This window comes from Macaca thibetana, chromosome 7, assembly GCF_024542745.1.
Source record: "Macaca thibetana thibetana isolate TM-01 chromosome 7, ASM2454274v1, whole genome shotgun sequence".
In the NCBI taxonomy this organism is placed as follows: domain Eukaryota; kingdom Metazoa; phylum Chordata; class Mammalia; order Primates; family Cercopithecidae; genus Macaca; species Macaca thibetana.
The window spans coordinates 3,755,777-3,777,963 of NC_065584.1; the positions used below are offsets into that span (position 1 = coordinate 3,755,777).

The following is a 22,187-nucleotide window of genomic DNA, read 5'->3' on the forward strand; positions in this document are numbered from 1 at the left end:
TGCGTGCCTTTGACAGGCTTTGAATTGAAGGCAAGTGCTTCAGAATTTGCATCCATCGTTCTGTCTTTCCTGGGAAGTTATTCATCCTGGGGGGCAGCCCACCGACAGAATGGATTTAGATCTACTGGACCTGAATCCCAGAATTATTGCTGCAATTAAGAAAGGTACATTTATTTCTGTTTACATAAGGGGTGTGGGTGGGTCTGTGCACTTTACATAAGGCAGGTTAACAAAATGCTGGCTGGCTAAGCCTTCCTCCCTTTGCCCGCCCTGATTATTACACGAGGGTAGGATGTACTGTGGGGTTTTCAGGTGTGTGTGTGTGTGTTCTTAACTGCATGGATTTCTTTCAGTTACTTTTATTTTTATCAGAGTAATACGTGCATATTGTCTAAAAGGTAAAATGGAGCCACATAAAGTCTTTTAGTGTTTTGTTTTTTGTTTTGTTTTGTTTTGTTTTTGAGACGGAGTCTTGCTCTGTTGTCCAGGCTGGAGTGCGGTGGCGTGATCTTGGCTCACTGCAAGTTCCACCTCCCGGGTTCATGCCATTCTCCTGCCTCAGCCTCCCGAGTAGCTGGGACTACAGGCGCCCACCACCATGCCCGGCTAATTTTTTGTATTTTTAATAGAGACAGGGTTTCACCGTGTTAGCCAGGATGGTCGCTATCTCCTGACCTTGTGATACGCCCACGTCAGCCTCCCAAAGTGCTGGGATTAAAAGCGTGAGCCGCTGCGCCCAGCCGTTTTTTAGTTGTTTTTTTAAAAAATATTTACATCTGGGCTCCTAAATGTGTTTACGTTGTAAGGTTTGATTTGTCAGTGTTATTGATTATCCATGGACTTCCTATTGGGGGCGGTGAGGACTGAGTGTGCCTACACCTGTGTACCCCAACTCCCTCTTCCCCCAGCTCCCTGCCCATAGTTAGAACCTAGTTTGGGTGACATCAGCTGTTGGGGTTGTGACTGGTGCATACCTGGTGTGGTTCAACAATGTGGGGTGTGGGGGATTGTTTTCTTTCTTACAGCATCTTTTTTCCACGGAGTTAGCAAATGCTCAAAGCTTAGGCCCCACGTGCAGCCCCTGCCCCTGCTCTCCATGCCTGCAGCCCAGCTGTCGTCTGGGGACCCTCCTTCCATCTTCCATCCTCCCCCATCTCCCAGGGCCTCAGCTACGTGAACCTCAGCACACCATCTGTGGCGAGAAGCGGGAGTGCTCGTGGAGCTGCTGCAGCAACCTGGTGACTGGGCAGGGCCTCACTGTCCTGCCCTTCCATCCTTGGCTGTTGGTTTTTATCCTCCTGTTGGTGGCCTTGTGATCACGGCTGCTGCCACAGCTGCAGACACGACGCTTGCAGACCAGGGACAGAGAAGGGGAATGGGCTCAGCCAGGGAGTTCCTTTCTCACCTGTGTCTCTTATCCAAAAACCAATGTTTCCAGAAGTCCCTGCAGACTTCGAAACTGTGAAAGGGGCTGGGGCCGTGAGACTTATCAGGGGAGCCGCCCCACCAGAGCCCCGATCCTGGCGAATCCTCAGGGCCCACAGAGCCCTCTGGAGCAGCCTGTCCACGGGAAGCCCTCTCTGCTGGATCTGGTGAAACCCAGGGGCGCTTTCTTCATCCCCACCTCTCCATCTCCTTGTGTTTTCTGTGTGGCTTTTCTGAAGATCCCACCAGTGGTTACTGTTTTCCAGCCTGACAATGGTTGTCTTTTCACTGCAGCGTTCGGCGCACCCATGGTGAGGGGGGCTCTGATGTAGCGGGTGTAAGTCTCCGTGGCCGGGCGGGGCCCTTCATCCACCACTGCTCCCTCTCGTGTGCGCTTCCTCGAACTTCCCTGATGGGCTGATCAGTCTGCAGCATTTGTCGTCTTTCTCCGAATTTGAAAGTAGAAAGTGATGCACTTATCTGAGTTCAAAATGAACTTTGCCCTCCTCCCCACATGGCAGGTCCTGGGGCTCTGCACCTCTGTAACTGACGCCGCCACCGTTCTGATTCGCACGTGCTCTGCCCCCTGCCCTGACTGCCCTGCACAGCCAGTGTTTGGACTTGGACTCTGCTTGCCTCCCAGCGCTCCACTCCCCAGGGCACGTGTCCTTGCCTGTGGCTCAGCCCGGCTCCGGGCCTGGCGGGCGGGTGCTGGAAACCTCGGTGTTGGTTTTTTGCTGCCCCTTTCTGGAGCACTGTCTCCGGCTGGCGTGGAACTGGGTGCCTGTCGTTTCTTCTTAGCACCTGGGACCTGCCCGACCCCGTCTTCTGGCTTCTGCCCCTCACATGAGGCTGGTGTCTGCCCGAGTGCCAAGACTCAGGGCGCAGTGCCCAGCGGCCCTTTCCCCTTGCCCGTGTGTCGGCCACACTCTGTCCAGGGTTTCCAGGGAGCAGGGGATCTGGTCCCTACCCACCTTGTCCCCAGAATTGGAAGCATGGTGGTCTCACAGTGCTCTTATAAAGCACCTTTTGTTGCTGTGTCACCCTGCATTATTACAGTCTGACAGTTTCCTGTGATTTATCTGTGTCATTTCAGCCAAACTGAAATCAGTAAAGGAGGTTTTACACTTTTCTGGACCGGACTTGAAGAGACTGACCAACCTCTCCAGCCCCGAGGTCTGGCACTTGCTGAGAACGGCCTCCTTACACCTGCGGGGAAGCAGCATCCTTACAGGTAGGTGGGTCCTGGCATCTCCCACCGGGGGTGACATGTGGCTCCAGCATCATGATCCCTGTGGTGCAGGGCATGGGGCTGTGCAGACTGCACCCAGGGACCAGCCTCAGGGCATGTGGCAGCTGCTCACGCCCCAGAGTTCCCATCTTGCTTGTCCTACAACCATGGGGCTATGGTCACATCGTTGGGTCAGAAGATGTGTGAGGTGGACACAGAGGGGCTGTGAGGCCTCCTGGGGATCTTGCTCTGTGGGCCAGAGGAGGGGGTGCAGGAAGCAGGGGTGAAGTTGGCAGTCAGCACCCAGAGCCCTTCAGGCTCTGGCAGGGTGGGAACGGTGTGAGATGCGGCCCTGGCCGCGGTGCCCCCACCACGTGTAGGAAACCAGGTCTTGGCAGCAGAGGGAGGTACCCAGTGAACCCCATGCGCCTGGACGGACAAAGTTTCCATCCTTGCATCTGATCAGGCCCCAGTGGGCAGCGGGGTCCAGGCATGAGCAGGGTCCTCCCTCCCCTGCAGGTGGCTCAGTGACCCGGGCCCCGAGGAGCATGCTGAACTTGGGGCTGCCGTGGTGGGCAGGTGCCACGGCCGCACACACAGTGCCGTGGGCAGAGCTCTGGGCAGTCCTCACAGGGTGGCCTGCTCCACCTGACCGGGATGCCCAAGGCAGTGTGCGGACTCGAGGGACGGGCTGCTCCTCCCGGCCCAGGCCCCAGGCCAAGAGCGCAGCCTGCACTGCGTGTCCCACCTTGAGCCTCCCCCTGAGGGGCTTCGGTGTCGTGGAGAAGCCTGTGTCGAATGGCTCGTCCAAGGCCCTTTAGCCAAGAGGCTGTGACCAGCATTGCTCTAGAATGGTGTCCGTCACAGAGCACTGACAGCATGGGGCGTGCACGTGTGTGCGCGTGCGGGAGCCCGTTAAAGCTGCTTCAGAACTGTTCAGTACCCAGGGCGTCCCAGCTGGACGGAGCTGTGCCTTTTTCTGCACACGGAGGCTGTTAGGGAGCACCTGGGGGCTCTCTGGAAGCTTTGGCTGAAGGCATCTGGTGCCGCAGTCGCCCCATAGGGGGATCCCTGGGGGCATGAGATGGTGGCCCTGGGGCTCCCCCTGACTCTGCGTCTCAGGTGAACCTGCCCTTTCTGGCCGGGTCACCCCTCCCTGCCCTCAGCACCTTGCTCACCCCTGGTGACCACAGGCACCATTGCTCCAGCCACACTGCGCCTGGCATAGGCAGGCTGGCCGTGCCTCCCACAGTCCCCAGCTCTGCCCGCAGGCCCAGGAGAGCCAGGCCTGACACCATGCTTGCCCTGCAGCGCTGCACCTGCACCAGCAGAAGGAGCGGTTCCCGGCCCAGCACCAGCGCCTGAGCCTCGGCTGCCCGGTGCTGGACTCGCTCCTCCGCGGTGGCCTGCCCCTGGACGGCATCACCGAGCTGGCCGGACGCAGCTCGGTGGGGAAGACCCAGCTGGCGCTGCAGCTCTGCCTGGCTGTGCAGTTTCCGCGGCAGCACGGAGGCCTGGAGGCTGGTGAGTGGCCATCCCTTCCATGGGGTCTGGGCAGGTGGGCGGCCCCTGCTGTGTTTGGGACAGCTTTCTGTTGAGGTGGGGGAGTGGCCGCCTCTTGCACCGTTCCTACCATTGTGTCTCCCTCCTCCTTCTGGTCCTGACTGCCCTCGCTCCTTCCAGAACAGGGAGGGGAAGTGAGGCTGGGCTCAGCTGACAGCAGGAGGGGTGGGAGGGTACAAACCCCACCACCAGGCAGCCTGCCCTGCATCCTGCCCTCAGCAGAGCTAGGCCAGGGGTCGCTGGCTGAGCACAGCGATGCCGGCCCAGGTTCCACACAGCTGCCAAGCCCGGAGTCCACAGAGCCAGCGGCACAGGGAGGGCAGCACGGCCTTTCTCCTGGGTGCCCCGCCGCCAGGCCAGGTATGCTCCTGGCGTGTCCCCGTGAGCCTGTATAGCTCTGTCTGTGAAACAAGGGTTCCCTGCATTGCTGAAGCATTCAGAGCGTGCCTGCTTGGGTCTCTCAGGTGTTAAAAGCTCATGCCGTTTTAAACTGAGCTGTGAGTACGAGAGATGTTTCTTAGTAGCTCCTTAACTTTTAACCCAGTTCCCTGGTGTCAACGTGCGATTCCCACACTGTCTTAAACTCCACGTGAACACAGAGTGGCAGCATTTTTCATTGGTGGCGCCTTGGAGTGCACCTGCTAGGCTCACTTCCCACACAGGGCGGGACCCCAGGCCCTGGACCCACAGGCTGCGCCAGCCACCTCCTCACAGGCCTGACCTGCCAGCGGCAGTGTGGCTGGGAACCTCACCTCTGCCACCCTCAGGTCAGCATCATCCCCGGGACCAAGGCTGTGCTGTGCCTGCCTGAGCCTCCGTGCTGGGTGGAGGGTGAGGGGTCTCTGACAGCCCGGCTGGGGTCTGCTCATACCACAGGCGTTTTTGTCCCTGCAGTCCAGGGGAGGACACCCTCCTGTCAGGTGCCTGAGTCCCTGCAGCTGGTCTCGGGTGAGCCTGGAGACAGCCACAAGCCAGGAGGATAGGAGTTGGCCTTGAAAATGGGAGTCTCCCGCTTACCCCATGGAAGAGCTGCTGTGAGGTGGAGGTGGGACTCGAGCGTGCTCAGAACAGGACAGGAAACGCCCTCATTCTCCAGCATCCTCCGTGCCAGGCTTCATGCAAATCTGATTTGTGCAGTGACTCCCCCTGAGCTTCCACCCCGTTGGCCTTTTCAGTGAAGCCCACACTCCCCGCTACCCAGGGACACGGAAGCCTTAGGACACCCTCCCCGAATCCCCCGGCGGTGCCCAGCCCAGGGACTGCTGCGGGAAGAGAGCACAGTCCAGCCTTGCAGGCCGGGGGCAGGGAGGAGGCCCCGCCGTGACCATGTGCAAGGTCAGGGCTCAGATGTGCTTTTCTGGGGAAATGACTTCTTTTCCTAGATCCAATCTGAAGACCCTAATTTTGAAAAGAAAGTGGCAGGCAGGCTGTGGAGTGATTCTGAGTCCTGTGCTTAAGCTGCATGAGGCTCTCCCAGGCCTGCTGGGGCCCTGCCCACTGCTGGGCTGCCCACAGCGACCCTCCTGCCAGCTTCACAATGTCCCCATGGCTGTGCAGCCCCCAATACATGACCCCAACAAAAACAGGCTGCCTGGCCGGCTCCACCTGCTTCCGAGCCTTCCAGCCCAGCCTCTCTCCAGCCAACAGGATGGAGGAACCCCGGGGCCCCGACTTTCCTGTGGCCTCCTGACTAGGGGCACAGCCACGGCTAGGGACACTGGTGGGGAAGGGAACCAGCCACAAGAGACGTGGCCTCCCAAGGCAGTATTTGTACCTCCCTGGCCCCAAGTGGGCCAGATGCCTCTCAGAAGCTTAGTTCTGACACAGAATGGGGCGGGGGTTCCTGGGTGTCTACCTGGGAGTGTGGCCGCTGGGCCATGTGGTTTGTGTGTAACTCTTGAAGGAAGTGCCGGTTGTTTTCCGTGTGTAACTTTTTGAGGAAGTGCCGGTTGTCTTCCGAGCTGCACCACTTTGCATTCCTAGCAGCAGCGCACAGGGGTCGGGTCCGCCTTCTCCACATCCTCGCCAACACGTGTCTTTTCAAGCCGGCTGTTTGAATTGCAGAAGTTTTGAAAGTGGGAGAGGAAACACTTGCTCAGTGGGGGCCTTGAGTGTGGCCACGTGTCGGGGCTCGGGGCCATTTCCAGAAGGCGTTGCCCTGATGCTGCCACTTGCTTCCTGCCCCGCAGAGGGGGGACGGAGGGGCACGGGGGGAAGGAGGGGCGGGGTGGGGCAGGAGAGGCCTCCCGTCTGTGGCCATTCCAGCCCAGGGCCCAGGACAGGGGAAGTCTTTGGGTGTCGGAAGTGGAGGCCCAGCCCGTATTCCTCCTGAGGGGTCACCTGGTCCTGAGGTGGCTGCCAGTGGGAGGGTGAGAACCAACACCAGCCTCTTCCCTCCCCGGGCCAGGGACAAAGAACCTGCAAGGGGCAGAGTTAGAAATGGTGGGAGACGTCTGCGCTTGATTTGTGTGGCAGTCACAGGCCCGTCTGGAGTCCCCTGGGCACATCAGGCACTCTCACTTCCCAGGAGCCGTCTACATCTGCACGGAAGACGCCTTCCCACACAAGCGCCTGCAGCAGCTTATGGCCCAGCAGCCGCGGCTGCGCACCGACGTTCCTGGAGAGCTGCTTCAGAAGCTCCGATTTGGCAGCCAGATCTTCATCGAGCATGTGGCCGATGTGGTGAGTGTGGGAGAAGCCGCGTGACACCCCTAAGGCAAGCTGTTCAGGACCACTGGGGCAGGTAACCACCACGGCAGTGAGGTCTCACAGCGGGGCAGGTAACCACCACGGCAGTGAGGTCTCACAGCGGGGCAGGTAACCACCACGGCAGTGAGGTCTCACAGCGGGGCAGGGATAGATGGGGTTCAGCTCTGAACTCAGCATGGGTCATGGGGGTTTACGCCCGAGGAGCAGGTGGGGTCAGAGGATGGAGAGTGACTGAGAGGAACTGGCAGGGGAGGGGGCTCTGGCTGAAGCGTCTTGCCAGGACCCTTGCTGAAGTTGGGCCATGGGGATCAGACTGCCCCTGGGGACGGTGGAGGATGGACCAGTCAGCTACTGAGGGCGACTGGATGTGGAGGGCAGGGGTCTTGCTACCATCTCAGCAGGGATTGCCAAAACTGGGTTTCACGAGGACGTGCACAGATGGGCCTAGGAGGAGGCTCAGGAGCCTGACGGCAGTTTGGCCAAACAAAATCCTGGCCAGGAGTGGCTGTGGGCCAGGCAGGCAAGGCGGCAGGCTGCGACATCCAGTTACGTCTGAATCTTAGGCAGCTTTGAAGCGTGTTCTAGAATGAGGATGCCCATATTCAGATCACCTTTCTTCATGATCTGAAACTCAGATGTAACTGGGCGCCTGTACACCATCTGTCAACCCTGCCCATGAAGACGGAGTGGGGAAGAGAAGTCTCAGGCGGGTGGCAAGGGCCTCCTCTGGGCTGTGGAGCCCTGACCAGCTGCCCTAGGAGACCACCGCCCTGAGAAGGGTGGGACCTGCTCTCTAGGCTGCCGCCCTGGTGAGAGAGCTGTGTTGGTTTCACCCTTGCCTCTGAGGGGAAGACGGCCCTCACTGGAGGCACAGGGGCTCCACCTGGCCAAGGCCTGCCGGGCCTCCAGCTCACACAGGCGACCTTAGATCCTTGACCACTGCCTGGCTGCTGGCTTCCCTGCAGACACTGGCTGGGCTTGGAGGAGGGACCCATGGCAGGGCCTTCCAGAGAGCAGGGGCCACTCACGGGGGGCCAGTGGAGTCCGTCCTGCAGCCAGGAAGCAGGCCTAAGAGGCTGGGACGCATCCCTGCAGCTGGGGTAGCAGTGCTGTGAGCTGTCAGCACTTAGTTTACAGAGATCATCCCAGGAGGGAGAAGTGATGAAGTAGAAAAGATGCAGAAGAAAAGATGGGAAGTTTGGGAGTAAACCCCTGACCAAAGGCAAATAAGGAAATTCCGCCCTGTGCAGGGGGAGCGGCTGCCATGTCCAGCCCACCCTAGACGTGGCTGTGGTCTGGCAGAGCCGATGGGCCTTCCCCCACTTCTTTTTGTTATTATTTATTTGAGATGGAGTCTCGCTGTGTCGCCCAGGTGGGAGTGCAGTGGCGCGACCTTGGCTCACTTCAAGCTCTGCCTCCCGGGTTCACGCCAATCTCCTGCCTCAGCCTCCCAAGCAGCTGGGACTACAGGTGCCCGCCACTATGCCCGGCTCATTTTTTGTATCTTTAGTAGAGACGGGGTTTCACCGTGTTAGCCAGGATGGTCTCGATCTCCTGACCTCGTGATCCGCCCACCTCAGCCTCCCAAAGTGCTGGGATTACAGGCGTGAGCCACTGCGCTCGTCTGGCCTTCCCCCATTTCTGAGTTCTTATAGAAAAAACTTTGAAGTAAAGCATAAGGCATATAAACGTTTAATTTTAAAATATGTACAATAAAATACATTATCGCACACAACATGAGGAAGTTACACATGGGAAGGGAGCCGTGGGCCCAGCTCATGCCCCAGGTCTCCTGGGAGAGGCCACGCCGCACCAGGGCACCAGCTTAGGCCCAGCCTCAGCCCCAGTCCCAAGGTCACGCCAGCCGTGTGGTCATTAGTATCGTGCCCCACGCACACAGACGCAGGAGAAATGAGTGAGCGCTGCGGCTCCCAGCCAGGGGCCCTCCCTGCTGCCCTGGCTGTCCCGGGCCAGCTCCGGGCCACACTCGGCAGTCCCATCCTGGAGCGGGGCCAGGTCGGGGTCACTGCAAGAGAAGACAGAAGGTCAGGGCTGGGCCACCAAAGCCTGATGGTGTTACTAAGTTCTGTTCTGAAAACAGCTCTCTGGGGAGCCCCCACCCCAAGTCTGCCTGGAGAAGAGGGTGTTGCTGGTTGTGGGCCTCCCTGGGGCCGAGGGGTCATGGGGGACCAGTGCATCTTTGGTCTCTGCTCTCTGGAGCACCAAAGGCCTGCATCTGGCACGGGGAAGGCCAGGGGTGTGGACACAGCCTTCTCTTGCATAAGCAGAGCCTGGTGCCGTTCCCACCCGACTACTCTGTGGGCCTTGGGCTCGCATGAGGGTGGGGCTCTCTGAGCCAAGCCCCTCTTGGAGGCCCAGCCGGGCAGCTAGCAGCAGTCACCACTTGCCCATCCCCAGTCCCCCCAGTCCCTGCACATGCGAAGTCCCTCCCTGGCCCAGCTGCCTGCTTCCTGGGGCTGCAGGCCGTGGAACTCACGTTAGCGGTGGCGTCTTCCAAGCCACTGCTGCTGCTGTCGTTTTCCACAAAAAGAGGCTCGGCCAGAGACGCCCTGGAGACGAAGCACAGACGAGTTTCACTCAGGGCGTGCAGGGCGTCTTCAGAGGTCCAGGCGTGACACCAGTGTGAGGCTGCAGACCTTGGATTTGAGGGGCAGCCTAGGGGCAGCTCTGGCCAGAGCTGCTGGCAAGGCCCATGGGACCTGAACTACCCTGCTTGGTGCCAGGAGCAGTTGTGCCACCCTCCCCCATCACCACAGCTCACCAACCTCTGCGGTCAGAGACCAGGCCAGCCATGCCAATGGCCGTGGCACCCACAGGCCACAGCGGCACCCAGAGGGAAGCCGAGGGCACCTGCCTTCCCTGGGGGGCCCTCCCCTGGAAGCTCTCCTGGGAGCCGGTGGGCACAGGGCCGTTTCCACCCCTTGGCCAGGCCAGCTCAGAGCACAGGGCTAAGGCCTGGGTGCACGGGAGGCACTGGCCTTAAGAGTGTCTCCACCTACAGCCCCATCCTGACCCCCAGATGGTCTCCCAGCGTGCCCCACGCCTTGGCAGAGGCAGGCCAGGCCTGACTCGCCTGAGTAACGCCTGAAGGGCATTAGGCCCCTGCCTTGCTGAGCGTCCAAAGAGGGTGTGGCCCAGGTGGTCATGGCCACCACGGGCTAGATTTGGTGGCACTGTGGCCAGGTCTGGGTGGTCTGAGCACCTGGCATGGGGCCACTGAAGAAGAGGGCTGGTTGCTGCTGACCTGTGAGGGGGAGAGGGTGAAACCATGGCAGAAGGGAGAGCAGACCCCCACAAGGACTCAGGAGCCTGGGCAAAGGACGCCTCTGCAGAGGATGGTGTTGGCATGGCCAAGGGGTGACTGCCTGGGAGGGCCAGAGGAAGGACATGGAGTCCAGGGAACCAGTTGTGTGAGCCTGAAGCTTCTATAGTTGGAGACTTTTTGGGAAGAATACAGAATTGGGCTCAGAGTTTGGGGACTGCAGAGCCAGCACTGTCAGTCCCAGCTGGGGAGGAAGGTTTTGAGTCAGACGGTTGAGTGACACTACAAATGGGGTCTGGTCACCGGGGGCGGGGGCCTGCTGGCCAGCATACACCATGGCCCTGTCCCCACAGGACGCCTTGCTGGAATGTGTGAATAAGAAGGTCCCCGTTCTGCTGTCTCGGGGCATGGCTCGCCTGGTGGTCATCGACTCGGTGGCGGCCCCATTCCGCTGTGAATTTGACAGCCAGGCCTCCGCCCCCAGGGCCAGGCGTCTGCAGTCCCTGGGGGCCGCGCTGCGTGAGCTGAGCAGTGCCTTCCAGAGCCCTGTGCTGTGCATCAACCAGGTGGGCACCAAGGCAGGGGTGCACCCGTGAGCTCGTACTTTTAGCCAGGATGCGAGAGCAGAGCCGGTCTGGAGGTGGGGCGGGTGGCAGTGCCGTGGCCCCCGGCCCCTGCGGGTAGCAGCCTGTGCCTGCCCATCGGGAAGACCTGCGGCCGTTGCAGCTGACCTGGACTGTGCTCTTCCAGGTGACAGAGGCCATGGAGGAGCAGGGCGCAGCACACGGGCCGCTGGGGTGAGTGCAGCCGTGTGGTGCAGCTGGGCCGAAGTGGGCGGGGGCCACCAAGCCTTCTGAGCACCAGCTCGCCTGCTTCCTGATTCTCAGGTTCTGGGACGAGCGTGTTTCCCCAGCCCTTGGCATAACCTGGGCTAACCAGCTCCTGGTGAGACTGCTGGCTGAGCGGCTCCGCGAGGAAGAGGCTGCCCTCGGCTGCCCAGCCCGGACCCTGCGGGTGCTCTTTGCCCCCCACCTGCCCCCCTCCTCCTGTTCTTACACGATCAGTGCAGAAGGGGTGCGAGGGACACCTGGGACGCAGTCCCATTGACACGGTGGCAGCTGCAGAACAGCCTTGCCTGAGAAGCCCCGACACATGGGGCTTGCGCCTTTAAAACGCTATCTGCCTCGGCCGTGGCACAGCTGGGAGCCTGGTTCAGACAGATCTTCCAGGGCAGCGGTTCCACTTTCTCAGCCAAAGGTGGTGGCCACAGTCCCCCACCTGAGCTGGGGGAGCTGTTCCACCTCTCCCTGGGTCTGGGGACAGGCCCGGCTTGCTGGGCACCTGGTCCCCACCGCTGAGCTGGTCCTTGGGGACAGGTGATTCTCAGGGCTGGGGCCTGGGGGTGTCCCTACAGTGACTCCCTGGGAGTCCCCTGCTTCTGCTGTCCACATGGAAGCCCACCCGGGGTCGCGTCTTAGGCCTCAGGCCCCCTCAGCCTTGGGGCCCTGCCCGCGAAGGTCCCCCCTCCTACACGCAGGGCTGTGACTCCCCCAACCCCTCAGGCCACAGCAGGGCTGCAGGCAGGCAGCTCCTCCTCACCCACCTCTGGGTCCTTGGATCCCGGGGGCCCCACCCCGGCACACACCGTGCCCCACAAAACTTCAGTGTGGTACAAGGTGGAGAAAGCATATCCCACCGACCTCCAGCCTCTGGGTCCAGGAGAGCCTGGGGTTGGGGGGGGCTGCCTTGACTCTAGTAGTGTGGCCTGTGCCAGTACCACAGCCAGACAGAGGAGAGCGGGCAGCGTGGGGCTGGCACGTGACAGGCTCATCAGTCACCTGGGAACACAGTTCTGGTGAAAGAGGATCCAAGGTTGAGAGAAAGGAGGGTCCCAGTGTATCCTGGCCCCAGGGGTCTGGGCGTCCAGCTCAGCCCTGGTGTGGCTGGGCGGCACTCTGGTGGGGAGATGGCAGGACTCCGGGCAGGGCCACCTGCAGACCCAGTCCCACACTGTGGCCAGGCCTTACATCTGGCCAGAAAGCAGAGCCTCTCGGGAACACAGCTGGCTGCAGATGCTGAAATATCCACCCAGCGGTCAGTGGCGTGGCCTCCCCATGGGCAGAGTGGTGACCCCCTTGATTCCCACCCACCCAGTGCCTCCACGTGCTGCCTGGCACCGACCATGCCTTTGACAAATAAATGTTAAATGGATGCAGTTCCAGGACCTGCTTCTTGCTGTCTGCCAGGCACTGCTCTAAGTAATTTATGCACATTGAAGTACGTTCTCCTCACAACTCCTGGGGATAGGTACTGTTACTACATCTCCACTTGCAGGTAGGGGAATTGAGGCCCAGAACTGCTAAGTGGATTGACTCCTCCCACAACCCAGAGGCAGAAATTGTCACCCCCACCCCATGTGCCCAGGGTGAGCCTGTGGGTGCTCCTACAGCGGGGGGGGGGCTGGCACTGGTTGGGGGGAAGGTAAGGGGTAGGCCCATACTGTGCAGAATTTTTCTGTTTGCCATTTTCTAGGGTGGGACAATCCGTTGAAAACCTTCACGTTATCAAGGTTCTCTGACCCTAAAGTTAAGAACCACTGGCATGAACATAGGAAAAAATTATTTTGGGGTTGGATTTTTATAAAACAGCCTTTCTGCAAAAGTGCAGGGATTCTACAACAGCAAATAAAACATTTTATTTCTGTAATTGAACATAAGCAATTCCAAATGCTTTTCTAGGCAAGACATGCCGGCGATTAGAAAATGAGACAGCTTAAAGACAGAGGTACATTTAACAGAAAACACGCCTGGAAGCTCGGCCAGCCCCGCCCATGCTGGTTCAGTTCCTGCCCTGGAGGGAAGGGGCCGAGGGGCTTCCTGTCCCAGGGAACTCCCACCACAGCAGTCTGCAGAAGGGCTGGCTTGGCCAGCACTGACCCAGGAGCACTGACCATCCCCTTAGGGAGGCACCACACCCTGGGGAGCACAGTCCCTCTTGTCCCGAAGACCCTTCCTCAGGGACCACGTGCCCTGACCCTCACTGCCTCACCATATCATAAAACACTTTAAAACCACTTAAGTTCTTCCCCACAACGTTGGGGAACTAATTGTAAACAGAATACACGTCTATGTATCAGCCCTAAGACAGCTGGCCCCGCTGCACATGCAGCCGGCCGGCCCTAGCAAGACATGGTCAGAGCTGGTGAGTGCTCTACAGTATTCAGAAATCTGACAAGTGTACACACAGCTCACAAGTCAGTGCAAACAGAAGCTAATGACATCCTCCAAGAAAATTCCATACAGTTATGACAATGGAAAACCTGTTATAGATTGTAGCCGTACATTTTTAGCAATGTTTAATACATCTTACTATAAACACTGAATTTCTAATTACGTGATACTTCTAGCAGCTTAATCTAGAAAATAACGATGTGAATTCCTCCAGTACTGTAAACACAAGACCAAGTGCTGCCCATGAGAGGGCCCCTGTGCCACCCGCGGGCACCACCAGCCTCCGAGGACCCCTGAGCCGCACACTGCTGCTGCTCCAGGGCAGCAGTCATGTCACAGGACCTCCCCAGGGCCTGGTTTCTGCCACAGCTGCACCAACTACCCAGAGACAGGCTGTCCGCCCGCAGATCCAGACGCTCCCATGCCATGGTGGCTGGGACTGGGCGCTGCACACATGGCTGCCTTGGGGGGGGGGCGCGCAGTGAGTATTTTGACAGCAACTCTGAAGAAACAGGTGCTGACTCTCACGTTGGGGGTCCCCTCACCAGAAAGAGAACACAGGAGGAGGGATGGCTGGGCCTACCATTTCTCTGCTCTGAAGGGGAAAATTCAGACCGCCAGATGGGAAATGGCTTAAATCACTGCACTTCTATTGGGTGGGTGGGGGGGGTTCAAACATCAGGGACTCAGATTCCCTTGCCACTTCCCTCTCTGAAACATGAACCTTCCTTTACGAGCTGGCTTCAAGGAGGCCTTCTGGCTTCTCTTATCCCAACACACAGTGCTCCCACAGCCACAGTGCTGCAGAGGCCACGTCGGCCCTAAGATCCCATGGCTGGACGCCAGAGCAGGCTCCACAGAGGCCCCACACAACCTCGTCTGCACCCATCAGTCTGAAGAGGTTAAAATTCAACTCCATATTCAGCCTTGTGTTTATTTCTTCTAAATGCCCTTTCTCCTTTCCAGAGAACTGTCACTAAGGGAAACTGTCTGGGTTCCAAACTCTGCTCGGCATCCTCACAGGGAGAAGGCACCCCCCACCACAAGGGAAGCTCCAGAGCCCTCCTGCCCGTCGCCTGTGCACAGACATAGCCCACTACGGGGGCAGCCACGGCACCTGTCAAAGGAAGCTGCTCTACACCCCCCTTTTTTGAGGGGGTGGCTTCTCACAACCCATCAAATTTTATATATTTATGGGGGTTTTTTTTGGTAGACACAGGGACTCGCTGTGTTGCCCAAGCTGTTCTTGACCTCCTGGGCTCAAGTGATCCTCCCGCCTCAACCTCCCCAAGTGCTAAGATTATAGGATTACAGGCATGAACCACCGCACCCAGCCATATATATGTAACATTTTTTCTTTTAATCCTATCCACTATTACAGAACCTATCAAATTTCCTTTAACACCTCTATGTAGCATTTAGAAAGTAAGCTGCTGACCCATCAGAATCTGCAAAAATGGAGTCAGGAGCCTCAGAAAAGGAGCCACGGCCACAGGTGAGCCGCTGGGGACAACACTGGCTCCATAGGGCAGCGCCTGTGCCAGGCGCTCGCTGACGACTACATGGAGCTTGTCTTACGGAAACAAATACGTTTTCACAAACACAGCAGTCCTGCGACATGAGACGAGATGAAATGAAATGAAACTTTTAAAGGTATTTTAAAGCCTAGCCTTATATCAAAACCCCAGGATGCTCTGTCCCCAGCCTTCGGCCCCGTGCCCCACGGGGAGCTTCCAGGGACTGAAGGCGACAAAGTGTGAGCCTCTGCTGTGCCATCACCTGCCCTGTTACATGACAGCGGCAAGCTGACCTTTCACGGGATGGCCAGCGTTTCAGACCGCCCCTCTGTTCCGTAGCCTGGCTGGCTGGCATGGAGGTGGCGCTTCTGAGCGCCAGTCTTTGGAATCACTGCTTACCTCGGCATCTGTTTTGTAGGCTCTTTACCTATGGGCTAGTCTGTGGACAGCTAAGAAATACAGCCTCAGCACTGATTTGAAAAGGTTCCTGTCAGAGTCCACTGTGCTCCCTCATTCTATAAAGCTCAAGCTTTTAAAAAGTGAAACGCACGTCTCTATGGGCTTCGTGTGCGGGGCCTCCAGGAGAGAACACTGCTCAAAAGGGGTGGGCATGGGGCCCAGGCCCCACAGGCGCCCAGGACCACGCCCGGGGACCTCGGAAACAGAGACCCAGAAGACGCTCCTGCCGGGAGGGGATTCACTCCCACTGACCAGGAGGTCCGCCACGCTTCAGGCTTTACTGCCGCAGATCACTAAATGCCTACCGTTCTGAAAGGGTCCTTCATGTTTCCAGGTTCTTAGTTTACAGCCTCATTACAACATTATAATTTAGGAGAGTTTGGTGTCATGGCAAAAAGCTGGCAGGCAGGAAGTGCAACAGCATCCGTGAGCAGGAGCCGCCCCCCCGCGTGCTGAAGCCGCCTCGGCCTCCGGGCGCCAGCCTGGCCGGGGCGCGGTCGAGGCAGCTCCTGGCACTGAGACTGCAGGCCGGGTGACAGAATGCTGGGGCAGGGTCGCCCGGGTGTTTTGAAAAGGCACCTCCAAGGTTGGTGGACGTCACTATCTAGAAAGGAAGCCAAGGAGTGCGGCTGGCGCCTCCGGGCAGGGCGGTGAGGGGCGTGGCAGGGCAGGGCAGTCTCACACTCCCAAGGCAGGTTACCTAGCCCTGCCGGCCCTCAGTGGGCCAGGTCAGTGTGGCTGGCACTCAGAGCTCGCGAGTCGGCCAGACAATTATTTCGTTCCTGCATGAAAAAACAAATAGAAAAATTACACTTAACCAGGACTTCAAATGATGCCAGCTTCAAACGGCCTCAGGCCTAACAGTACCAGCTGCACAGCTAAATCTAGGTTGGCACTCGAGAGGCCCAGGGGTCAATGTGCATGTGGAAACTCCAAGAAACCAGAGGGCAAAACACTGGGTCAGCTACAGAACCCTGTAAAATGAAGAGACTTTCTTTCCTCTCGTCATTAGGGGTGCTTCAAGCAGTATGTCCAGCACCCTACAAGCCTCTTCAGCAGCCACCGAGAAGGGGGCTGGGGAAAAGCTTTCCTGAGGTGGCTGCCTCCCAAGAGTGATGGGGGACAGGTCGGGCCGCTGACCTGTCTGTGAGGATTAGTGGATCTGGACAACTGGGAGGGCAGTGCCTGGCCACTGTCGCGAGCTCTCAGCACCAGCACAGGGGCGGGCGGGGACTGCCAAGTCCCAACAGCTCGAGCTGCCGGGCGGGCTCCAGGCACCTGGGTAACAAGCAGGTTCTAGAGCAGCCACAGGCACCCGGCCACCCACTGCACTGACAGCCACACCAAAACGGCCTCCGTGATGGGGAAGGGAGCCAGTACTTTCAGATGTGAACCTGATGTGTCTGTGTGAGATCCGGACAGCTTCACCAAGTGCTCAAGATTTTAGTGTCAGAGTGACAACGTGTTAGTCATCATGTTAATAAGGTTTTGAATACTTTTAAACTCTGAACAACAGCTTAAGTAGATAATTAATTATTAATAGTTATAAACTTAGGAGAGGCTAAAATCAAACAAACTAATACAAACTAGTAACTGGTCAAGCTTTGACAGTAGTTTAACAGAATAAATTAATTAGGTTACACTATTTTTAAAGACCATTTGAGATCATTAATTAATATTCTGAGAATGCTCACATGTGAACATGCCCATAATGCACATAACCAGTGGTGAAGCAGAATATTAAACACGACTGTCACAACTGGCTGTCCAGGAACAAACGTGGTGGTGGCCCCAGCCCTCTGCAGGAGCAGGGGCGGAGCAGGGACCGGGTGCGGATCTGCAGACCTGCCAGCGTGGTCTGGGCAGCCTAGGACACAACTCGGGGTAGGCTCCTTACTTGAAAGCGATCTTCAGCAGCCTTGCCACCCACGTTAAGGACATTCAGAGAGCTGGCACGCTTCATGCTGCAACCCGGACACGGACATGCAAGGACAAACGATCAGCACATTGGTCAACCAGCAACAGGAAGCACAAGCAAAGCCCCTCCAAGGCCTCTGTGACACTGGGGCTTCTCGGGACCTTGCCTTCATCTTGCTCGGGTAACAGGGGAGTCCTGGGTCTCACTCTATTTAGTGCCCAGGAGAAAAGACCACAGCTTCTCTGCATCTTTCACAGCAAAATGCTGCTTTTAAAGTACCATATGCAAACTCAAAGTGTCCTTAGACTTGCACTTTTAAAAAGTGGCTCATGGGGCCGGGCACGGTGGCTCACACCTGTAATCCCAGCACTTTAGGAGGCCGAGGCGGGCGGATCATGAGGTCAGGAGATCGAGACCATCCTGGCTAACACGGTGAAACCCCACTTCTACTAAAAATACAAAAAATTAGCTGGGCGCAGTGGCATGTGCCTATAATTCCAGCTACTTGGGAGGCTGAGGCAGGAAAATCATCTGAACCCAGGAGGCAGAGGTTGCAGTGAGCCAAGATCACGCCACTGCACTCCAGCCTGGGCAAAAGTGAGACTCCATCTACCAAAAGAAACAAAAGAAAAGCCAGGCGCGGTGGCTCACGCCTGTAATCCCAGCACTTTGGGAGACTGAGGCGGGTGGATCACTTGAGGCCCAGAGTTCACAACCAGCCTGGGCAACATGGTGAAACCCTGTCTCTACTAAAAATGCAAAAAATTAGCCTGGCGTGGTGGCACACACTGTCATCCCAGCTACTCTGGAGGCTGAGGCACAAGATTCACTTGCACCCAAGAGGCAGAGGTTGCAGTGAGCCGAGATCACACCACTGTACTCCAGCCTGGGCGACAGAGCAAGACTGTGTCTCAGAAAAAAAAAAAAGTGAACCATCTGGGAGCAGAGGCTCTGCCTTCATCTCTGATGGTTTTCAGGGAGGGCGCTCAAGGGATCATGTCAGACTCATCACCATTAAGGGATCATGAAGAGACACTCAAAACTCACTGCTAAAAGAAGATGCATAAATATACTATTTTTTATCTTTCTATATTAAAAGCAGGGAAATCAACTTTATTGTTAGTAAAATAAACTCTGAAGTCAGTATTTCTCTACTTAGAAACCAAAATTAAAATAAAGTCATGGCTCTCCATTTAAAGAAATACAGGAATTTATACATATATTTACTTTTCCTCCCATCTGATGTATTTAAAATGCTTGATGAAATAGCCTATAAATTATCTATATCCCAGTCATAAAATGACTATCATTGTTCACCACCACCATGGATGGCTTTGAACATAAACTCACCTGAAGTTTTAAAGCTAAAGCAACCGATACTGAGGGTTACTTAAATTCTGAACGTGAACTGCATGCAACATGGACAGTGAACATGAGCACAGCAGTTCCTGGGCAAGCCAAGGATGGTGGCTGCGAGGCTGAGGCACAGCCTTGAAGGGTGACAGGGACAGCCTCACACAGGACACTGGGATGGGGCTGAAAGCCCAGGGCACCCGCCCGTGTGTCAGCAGTGCTGTGAGCACAGCGCCTGGCACATGGTAGATACTCAGCCAGCCCCTGCTGAACAACTGCACCAAAAAACCTGAATTTCCTTATCCCCAAGCAAAACTCACCCCCAAAATGTCCCAACCAGGACAAAACAAAAACATCCCAATGAAGCCCGCAACAGACATTGCTGGAGTCCTAAACAGGCTTTTCTCTACCTAGAACCACTCAAGAACCAAGTATAAAATCAAACCAAATCACAAGTAAATTATGATCTGACATAATTATTCTTGCTATAAAGTGGCCATTAACTTTTTTTTTGAGACGAAGTTTCACTCCATCGCCCAGGCTGAAATGCAGTGGTATGTGATCCTGGCTCACTGCAACCTCTGCCCCACTGGGTTCAAGCGATTCTCCTGCCTCAGCCTCCTGAGTAGCAGGGACCACAGGCATGCGCCACCCGGCCCAGCTAATTTTTATATTTTTAGTAGAGACAGGGTTTCGCCATGTTGGCCGGGCTGGTCTCAAACTTCTGATCTCAAGTGATCTGCCCACCTTGGTCTCCCAAAGTGCTGGGATAACTGGCATGAGCCACTGCACCCAGCCGCCATTAACTCTCTTTAAAAGAGCTACACAACCTTCCCTCAAACCCTTTTTGGCCGGGCGCGGTGGCTCAAGCCTGTAATCCCAGCACTTTGGGAGGCCGAGACGGGCGGATCACGAGGTCAGGAGATCGAGACCATCCTGGCTAACACGGTGAAACCCCGTCTCTACTAAAAAATACAAAAAACTAGCCGGGCGAGGTGGCGGGCGCCTGTAGTCCCAGCTACTTGGGAGGCTGAGGCAGGAGAATGGTGTAAACCCGGGAGGCGGAGCTTGCAGTGAGCTGAGATCCGGCCACTGCACTCCAGCCTGGGTGACAGAGCGAGACTCCGTCTCAAAAAAAAAAAAAAAAAAAAAAAAAAAAAAACCCCTTTTACGAAACGAAAGAACTCAAATCCTCAACGTCTCTTCCTACCACTCTTGCAAACTGCCTTGTTTGAACACATGGCATTCCAAACCCTTCAGTCCAATAACTGTTAGGAGTCAGCCAAACAGCAAGCTGCTAACACCCTGGTCCTGCTACGTCCAGCTCAGTGATTCTCAAAAAGCAGCCCCGGGTCAGCAGCCCCAGGACCGTGGGAACTTGTGTGAAACACAAATTCTGAGGATCAGGGACTCAGGAATTAGAAACTCAGGGGTGGGGCCTCACAGTCTCCGTCTGAAAAAACCCTCCAAAAGATGTCTGAGACTACTGTCTAGTTAATAAAAACAGTCACTCTTATTTGGAAAGATTATGCAGTTGTATGCATTTTACGGGATGCAATTTCCAAAGTCATGTAGAAAACGTTAGTCCGTGCAAGCGTGCATCTATGTCACATGGTTCAGGCTGGCAGAGCTGTAGCCCCGTGAACACTGACCACAGTTCTAACCCTGGGGGCTGGTCACACACTGTTATATTTTTATCATGGCAAAGACAGAAAACATGAAAAAACAGAACAACTCTGAGAGCTATCATGTGGGAGTGTGGTCCAACTTACAACACTCAGCACCAGAACTGGACTCTGCACTTAAAAGGCTTCAAAACTTAAGAACCTCAAACAATGAGTGTGTTCCCCTCCAGGAATTAAATAATGTCCAGAATGCTCTCTCTGGGGCATCATGTAATTCCTGGAGGGGACCTGAGAGCCGCTGCGTGACTCATCAGATCATTCCAAGGAAGGGACACCAAGCAGCCACGCAGCCTGCTCAGACCCTCTCAATGCTGTAAGAAGAAACGTGTCATCTCAAAATTCATCGAGAGGCAGGTAGTAACCTATCATTTTGGTTCTGGAAATCTGTAAACATTTTAAAATAAGATCACTATTCCAAAGGCAATTTAGAATCTATTCCCCCCAAGTAAGAGTTCATTTGTTTCATCGTAAGCAATTTGCTACTAAATCCCCATAAACTTCCAGAAGTCCAGTCCTCAAATCCTGGGGTCTTCCAGGGAGTCTTCAGAATGAACATCTGTGGGGCTCCTAAAACCCCCTCTCCAGAAACGGGCTGGAAAACAGTTGTGAGAAGCTCCTTACAAAAGTCACATCACTCCTCTTGCCTCAGGCCTGCACCTCTCTCACAGCCATGAAGAGAAGTCTCCTCCACAACAGAGACTCCCACAGGGACACCAAGCAGACAAGAGGTGAGCCCTGCCACCAAGGGGCTGGGCCATCTCTGGCCAATCCGCACCCTGGCCGTGTGTGGCAGCAGGTCTAAGGGCTTCGGTCATCAGGGATACTGAGAGGGATGAAAAAGTGGACATACTTTTTAAAAAATAGCTTTTAAAAGACAAAATAGGCCAGATGTGGTGGCTCACGCCTGTAATCCCAGCAATTTGGGAGGCTGACGTGGGAGGATCACCTGAGGTCAGGAGTTTGAGACCAGCCTGGCTAACATGGTGAAACCCCGTTTCTACTAAAAATACAAAAAATTAGCCGGGTGTAGTGGCGCGTGCCTGTAATCCCAGCTACTCAGGAGGCTGAGGCAGGAGAATTGCTTGAACCCAGGAGGCGGAGGTTGCAGTGAGCCAAGATTGTGCCACTGCACTCCAGCTTGGGGAACAAGAACAAAACTCCGTCTCAAAAAAAAAAAAAGGCAAAGTAACAAAACAACTGATGAGGCACATAACTTTAATATTTCCAATATGTTCTCCAGAAAAACTCGGTTTCACCATCCTGAGGTGATCAGATTTCTTACAGAACTTAAAGTGGGATCACTTGTAAAGTAGTTTTACTAGGAATCAATCTCTAAAAAGTCGGTACCATTTAGGAAGTCAGAGTTACACAGAATGGCTGGCAAAAGCCTGCCTCATGAGAAATATGCCCAAGCCAGGAGCAGTTGCCCAGAGTGACGCTGGACAGTGCAGCAGGGGTGATCTGTCAACTCTGTGCACCATGTTAAAAACAAAGGATATCTTAAGAACCAAATTCCTTTGACAACTTAAATGTTATTTTTCTAAAGACTCTAAGACTCATGACTCAAACCTTTTTTTAAACATATGAAAAGCCTAAGGTTTTGAAAATCTCCTTATAATAAAGTCTTGATAGTTCTGATGCTATTTGAAACCATTTTCTCCCTAGTATAATGCCATATGAGATTTAATATAGTTGTAGCTAACATCTGATTTATCTAAAAGATTAAAAATTTTAAAGAATTTAAACTAATGTTAATTTAAAAAACAATGCGTATCTAAAGTAAACAAGTTCAAAATGCTCAATGTTTTAATATA

General features: G+C 55.7%; 3 protein-coding genes across 14 annotated transcripts in view; 2 read left to right on the plus strand and 1 right to left on the minus strand.

The window, feature by feature from the left end:
• The window catches only part of CKB (creatine kinase B), a 202,401-nt gene that overhangs the window by 12,835 nt on the left and 167,379 nt on the right, over positions 1-22,187 (plus strand). The window lies entirely within an intron of this gene.
• Positions 33-12,426, plus strand: XRCC3 (X-ray repair cross complementing 3). Its single transcript, XM_050798434.1, has 7 exons — positions 33-164; positions 2,522-2,659; positions 3,968-4,180; positions 6,747-6,901; positions 10,565-10,777; positions 10,962-11,008; positions 11,099-12,426. Exons 1-7 carry the CDS (start codon positions 110-112, stop codon positions 11,316-11,318), a joined length of 1,041 nt encoding a protein of 346 aa, XP_050654391.1. The 5' UTR covers positions 33-109; the 3' UTR covers positions 11,319-12,426.
• The window catches only part of KLC1 (kinesin light chain 1), a 73,388-nt gene continuing 59,805 nt past the window's right edge, over positions 8,605-22,187 (minus strand). For 4 of the 12 annotated variants that reach the window (XM_050798409.1, XM_050798403.1, XM_050798406.1 and 1 more), the window contains 2 exons: positions 9,426-9,498; positions 8,605-8,954 (listed from right to left, as the gene is read on the minus strand). In XM_050798409.1, coding sequence (XP_050654366.1) covers positions 9,427-9,498 — 72 coding nt within the window. In that variant the 3' untranslated portion in view covers positions 8,605-8,954; position 9,426. Of the gene's footprint in view, positions 8,955-9,425; positions 9,499-12,884; positions 16,200-17,314; positions 17,382-22,187 lie in introns of those variants that run through there. The other 8 variants (XM_050798396.1, XM_050798399.1, XM_050798400.1 and 5 more) reach the window with 3 other exon arrangements.

Coding starts and splice junctions, on each gene's coding strand:
- XRCC3 (XM_050798434.1), top strand. CDS start 110: ATGGATTTAGATCTACTGGACCTGAATCCCAGAATTATTGCTGCAATT. Junction 165..2,521: donor TATTGCTGCAATTAAGAAAG/GTACATTTATTT, acceptor GTGTCATTTCAG/CCAAACTGAAATCAGTAAAG. Junction 10,778..10,961: donor CTGTGCTGTGCATCAACCAG/GTGGGCACCAAG, acceptor GTGCTCTTCCAG/GTGACAGAGGCCATGGAGGA.